The sequence below is a fragment of the Lepisma saccharinum genome, chromosome 13, assembly GCF_977018435.1.
Source record: "Lepisma saccharinum chromosome 13, izLepSacc3.1, whole genome shotgun sequence".
Taxonomy (NCBI): domain Eukaryota; kingdom Metazoa; phylum Arthropoda; class Insecta; order Zygentoma; family Lepismatidae; genus Lepisma; species Lepisma saccharinum.
This window is the reverse complement of record NC_139241.1, coordinates 3,725,989-3,731,929: the sequence shown is the minus strand read 5'-3', so window position 1 is coordinate 3,731,929 and position 5,941 is coordinate 3,725,989. Positions and strand designations below refer to the sequence as shown.

General features: G+C 38.8%; 1 protein-coding gene across 1 annotated transcript; it reads right to left on the bottom strand.

Moving 5' to 3' along the window:
* Positions 1-2,035: 2,035 nt before the first annotated feature.
* On the bottom strand, positions 2,036-5,662 carry LOC145997120 (uncharacterized). Its single transcript, XM_083133746.1, has 2 exons — positions 3,803-5,662; positions 2,036-2,050 (listed from the first exon to the last, which is right to left on the bottom strand). The coding sequence occupies exons 1-2, from the start codon at positions 5,660-5,662 to the stop codon at positions 2,036-2,038; spliced, it is 1,875 nt and encodes a 624-aa protein (XP_082989872.1).
* Positions 5,663-5,941: the final 279 nt, after the last annotated feature.

Sequence of the window (5,941 nt, the reverse complement as noted above, 5' to 3'; positions counted from 1 at the left end):
ATTACTCCTTTTAATTTTGAAATCCAAAATTTTTGATTCAATCAACCTCAATGATCACAATTCAGAGGAAAATAATAGTCGCACACACGAGAATATGGTCTAAAATATCATTTGAGAAATCGAGAGCTTCGGTACTTCGGACTTGACTAAATCGATGTGTTGAGTTGCTTGCATACAGTATCTATGAATAATCCATCCAGTCAGGAATGTTAGATATTAATCCTATGTAACACTTAACGAAATTTTCGAGTGACCACTTTCAGTAATTAGTGATGAGGAGATGTTTGAAATTTCAGTCAAATCGTAACCAGTTTTCCCAAATTTCATCTGATTAGAAATTTTCAGAAAATGGATATTTTCTGGCCAAAATGAACCTATACTACCATTAACATATTTGAATTATGTGGCCCTGGTTCCCGCAAACAATACATCAAGCTTCTTCGCATATCTTTTACCGTAGGAAGCAGGAAAAATGTAATAACTGTCTATGCTATCACTGGACTGACTGGGACACGGTAAAGTCCGGCGAATAGAGGTGTCATTATCTATAGTTAAGGAGCAATGACAAGGTAGAGTAATTACGAATGTGTCGGGCTCATTAACATAAGTTGCAGGTCTCACTATTAATATTTTCCATTCCGTTTTCCAGTTATCTTAGTTTCTATTCGTAATGACATGATTGTCTTGCGCAATTTCCGTTATGATAACGTTGTTTCCTTCGAAGCACTGGAACATGTAGTGTGCTGCTAATTCTTGTATAGTGGCTTGTTGTATACATTGTGCAGAAGAACTGCCTAAGTTGACATCATGTCGAAAACGAGGTGGGATGTGAGCGGTGACTATTTTACTTGGTACACCCATATGTCAACCTCATTGCTACATAGTACACTCTGGACTACATTTGATAGACTAACGAGGCTCTGGCGTCTGGACCCGTGGCCAGTATAGTCTTTTATGAGCCTTCTGTTCTGTGCTGTCCATATTTCTCCTCAATGTGTTGCCACAAAATATCTGATGCGAGCCGGCCAGAACTTGAGACATTCGGTTTCAGGCATCGAGATGGTTCGCTATGAGAATTTGGAGGAGCTAGTTAGTGAGGAAATCCCACGTGTCTACCGAGTAGCGTGCCACAAGTCCTACATGATAGTTGATTACTGTGACGTTTCAACGTTAATGCAGATGTTTCGAAAAAGTTACCGAGACTCTGTATTAACGTTGAACGAGATTTTCAAATGGTTCCACACCGGTATAATGTTAAACGACTCGATAGGCACGGTAATGGGTGTGAACGGCCATGTTTTGGATCCTGCGGAATTACAGGAATACGGTAACGATCCGACAATAAGTGGACTAAAAAGAATATTCATTTTTCTTTCCAGCATATACAAAGTGGAGGAACAGTTTTCCGGAAATAGAACCCCACCGACACGGCGGTACCCAGATATCATAGAAGAGACGGACACCTCAGAAATTGACGAAGAGTGAAAGGTGAGAAAGCATATTGTTTTTTTCTGTATTCCGGAGTAGGGTATAATTTCCGAAACTGAGGGTAAAATGAAAAGATCGATATTTAAAAATAGTAATAAACGTGTACATATATATTTAAAATGAGCTATGAATACAAAGTTAGAAGCGATAGAATATAAAAAACAGAAAACTCACCGGAGATTCGGTACTTATACCTGTTGAGCTTCTTCTTCTCCGGAAAGTATTTCCACTATCTCCGGTTGGGGGTTATTTCCACCCGAAGATAGTGAAGTAGTAGACTTACCAGCATTCGGTATCAGGGGGGAGGACAGGCGTGCGAAAAGTAGAGCAGAACTCGGAGGGGGAATTTGTGGAAGAGCTGCAGGTTCGAGAGGCACGGGTTCTGTAGCAAGAGTGTGAGTAGTAGAGGTAGAAGGTTTGGAACGGTCGAAAGGTGACGGAGACGTAGGTATTCGGGACAGAGGGGGTGGGGGGTTTACTGTTGTGGAAGATGAAGAAGTTTGTTTTCGTCTTAAACTCTTCCCTGATACTAGATGCTGGTAACGTCTTACATGTATCGAACCTGTAAATAGATAGAAATATTTTGTGAGAAAATGCATATAAATATATAGAACGAATTAGTAATGATTAAAATGTTTAAATTTAGAAGAACGTTTGTAAGTATAGGAAAGTATGTTTCTATGTGTGAATCGGGAATTATCAGATACTTTAATCGAAAAATTGTAAATATGCGTGTATAAGAAATTATAATTTGAGAATTCCAGAAAAAATGTATTCCAATATAATAGACGTGTCAAAAATATTGTATTATAAAATATGGTATTTACCCTGTTTGGTGGGTACGGCACTCGTCCAGAATCTCGTTCTGCATATCATGAGTACCGAATCTCCGGTCCAGCTCCTCTTCCATCTGGTCCAACTGTCCCCTCATGGCGTCTATTTTTTGCTTGAAGAAATTTCTGTTTTGCTGATTTATCCTGTCATATTTCGCCGATATATTCCTTATCTTTCTGAGAAACGTCTCTTCCGTACCCGTCATCACACCGAATATCTGCATTAATATGAACTGTGTTTTCATCATGTTGCCTATGGTGAAAAACTTTTGCTGAAAACAAAAAACATATGTCTTACTTTTTGTTTCTTATTTCCAGATGGCATCCCTACCGTTCGAATTTGACCTCCTACACGCGAATGTGAAAAATGAAGCTGAACGTGGAGGTGAGAGAAGGAATCTATGGAGCAAGACCCATGCGAAGCAGGCTGAGAAGCAGATTGCGTGCTTTGTAGATTTTTGCGAGGAGAATGGTTTAACTGGAGAGTTGTTGGAAAATCTGGAAGAGGTGTGCAAGGATATGGAGGTTAGGCTCGACAACCTCGTCAAGCTGTTCACGTACATATTCGAGAAGAAACAAACAAGTCCGGTGTTCGAGGGATTTATTGAAAACATAAGAAAAGCTACCTATGTACCATCCCACTTCAGCATGAAAGTGTGCTTTGAACTGATGGAAGTTTTCAAAGGTGTGCGGAAGCAGAGAGGTATAGATAAAATGGGGGGTACAGAAGGTGAAATGGAGAAGAGGATGCTAGAGATTTTGAAAAAACGAAAATTGGATAACTAAAAACTAACAATGCTAACACACTAATCATCTTATTCAATTTTTGTTATTTCTATATATGTAATGTGTATAAGTTGTATGTTTATCGTATTGTTATGCATACAGTTTATAAAAGTTGACATGTGTGCAGAGTAACACTGTTTTTTTCTGATCCATATATGTATTTTGAATAAATGGAAATAATAAACATATATTGAATATATATAAAAATGATTATGTTAATTATTTACTTGGAATACTTACAAAGTTCTCTCTCTCCATATTCGTGATGGCTTCTATAAGATGTCAGAACAAACACTGTCAGTGTATTCGACAAGTTTCATTTTCCATTCGCAATATCAAAAGGAAATGGGTGGATGTTGATATCTCTGTAAGGAAGTGGGTGGATAGCGGTATCATATTCTGCTAACGAGAATGACAAACCATTCGCAGTATGTCACAGAACCTGCTAACACACATAACTCATGGTTAAAGTGTAAAACCGTATACCTTTGTTACCGTAAGTTAATGACCGCTAATAACAGTATATATATATATATATATATATCACACACACACACACACACACACACACACACACACACATGTCAGAGTATATATATATATATATATATATATATATATATATATATATATATATATATATACATTTTGACCTTGACCTTGCAGGTTGTGAATGCACCGATGGGAACACTCACCTTGTCATTTTGTGGAGCAGCCTCGGTGACATATTTCCAGTTTACCACTACCGTGTCCTGGTTGATAAATATAACTCCACCAATAATAATGTTCGGATCGGTTATCTTATCAAGGAAATCCTTAGATTCAGTGATGATTGTAGTTTGTGAGAGGTTTTCCCGTTGGCTGAACTTTCCCCACAAAGAATTCAGGCACAGTTTTGCGAGAGTGCGTTTACCGGGGTTCACTTCAATGTTATTTTCATCCAGCAAAATCCCCTCCCTCTCAAAATATTGCTGAATATAGGTTTCTTTATTCTTTTGCGTCTTACACCACATCGGCCATCCACTTGCTTCCTGTTTTATTTTCAGGAAGGTGTTCACATACCCCGTAAACAGCCCCACCGTTTTTGTTGCAGGGTCATACACAGCTGTTTCATATTTCCATACTTCAGATACCGATAGTATGGTATAACCAAGAGAACATGCTTTACGCATTTCCGCTATCACCCACGTTCCTGAAAGTGCACGTTGTTCTACAGAATGTTGACAGGTACCTTCACATTTTAATTGTAATCCACATTCCTTGCACAAAACAAACATGAGTTTCTTGTTCATTTTTGTGGGTAATACAGGGTGAAGAAGTGTTTGAGGTGGGAGGACTTTACATTTTATAAAACCTTTCATGGCTAATATCTCCGGTACAGAAGGCATGGAATCTTCAAGGAATATGGTAGGGTGTCCTATTGGGTATACACAGTATTTGTTAACATAGGGGTAGAGACTGGTGAAATCATAGTATTTCAGCTGTTCACCCTCCTTGATTTTATAATAAGTTCTCACAGTCTCCCCTCTACCACCATATAATGCATCACGAGGGTTTAGAGGTGTACACTGCACAACTGGATGTGATGACAAGTATTTATCAAGTTGTGGGTCAGCGTCCAATATTTTCTTAAAGTCACACCCCCACATAGTTACCACATTATATCCTTCAGACTGAAGAGCACTGATTTTACGACATGTTGTTTCATATCGAAATGCTGCCGTGTTCACACGGTCAACATAATTGTTGTTTTGGGTTTTCTCCTGCTGGTTGCTACCATCCTCTTCTCCCGCTTCTCTGTCAAACTCCGGATATACACACCGGTTTGTGGATATACATCGTGGACAGCCATGAAACCAGCACCCGAAAAACTCGTAACAGGTTTGTGTCTCTTCACGGAAACCGGCTACTTTGAAGCGTGCACCCAACACATATTTCTCACGGGTTCTCCCACCGTGGATGATTGCGAAATTGTTTTGCTCCTCGACATATGTTAACCATTTCAATGCAGCCTTCGACATTATGTCGGCATGGTGGTAACCTCCTTGGGGGATTATACCAATGCTCTCACTAGGCATGAACTGCTGTCTGTAGATTAATGAACATACGGATGCTATTGTAATACACTTTTGGAAGATGTCTATTTTGCTGATATCCATAAAATTCTGTCTTAATTTTAAACAACCCTGCCTCAATAGTGTCACGTCCTTAATGCAATATTCCAACAGCTGTTCTTTGTTGTTGAAAGGAACATTGTTCTTGCGTTCGTTTTCGTACCATAGCATAAATTTAGTTTGATCTTCCACAGATTTCATGTGATCATATCCGTATGCTGAAGGCGGTGGCATTTCTCCTACATAATTTCGATGTTCGTAGGTATTCCACAAATGTGGATAATATCCTTTCTGCATCGGTAAGCCGAAGAGTTTGGAAAATCCAGCAAGGTTTGATTGAACGTAGTTTAAACTATCGATGAAATGTAGATTCTGATACTTCATGCTCATGATTTTCGTTCCATTCAAAACAATTCTAGCTGCCATTCCTCTTTCCAACATTCTGCGTAACAGAAATGTTGAGTCATATCCACGTGCATTGTGTGCACAAATAGTGACGTTATTGAATTTGTGTTGCAGTTCCAGGTACGATAAAAATGTATCGACTGGGTCATCCCAAAATACATATTGACGTATTCCGCAAACTCGACAAGGTATTGATAAATCTTCTTGTAAATAACATGCATGACAGGCTGTTTGGATCACGATCAGATTTGGAACATGAAGAAAAGAATTGTTTTTTTCTGTATAAGGGACATCAGTGTAACATTCAAAATCGTA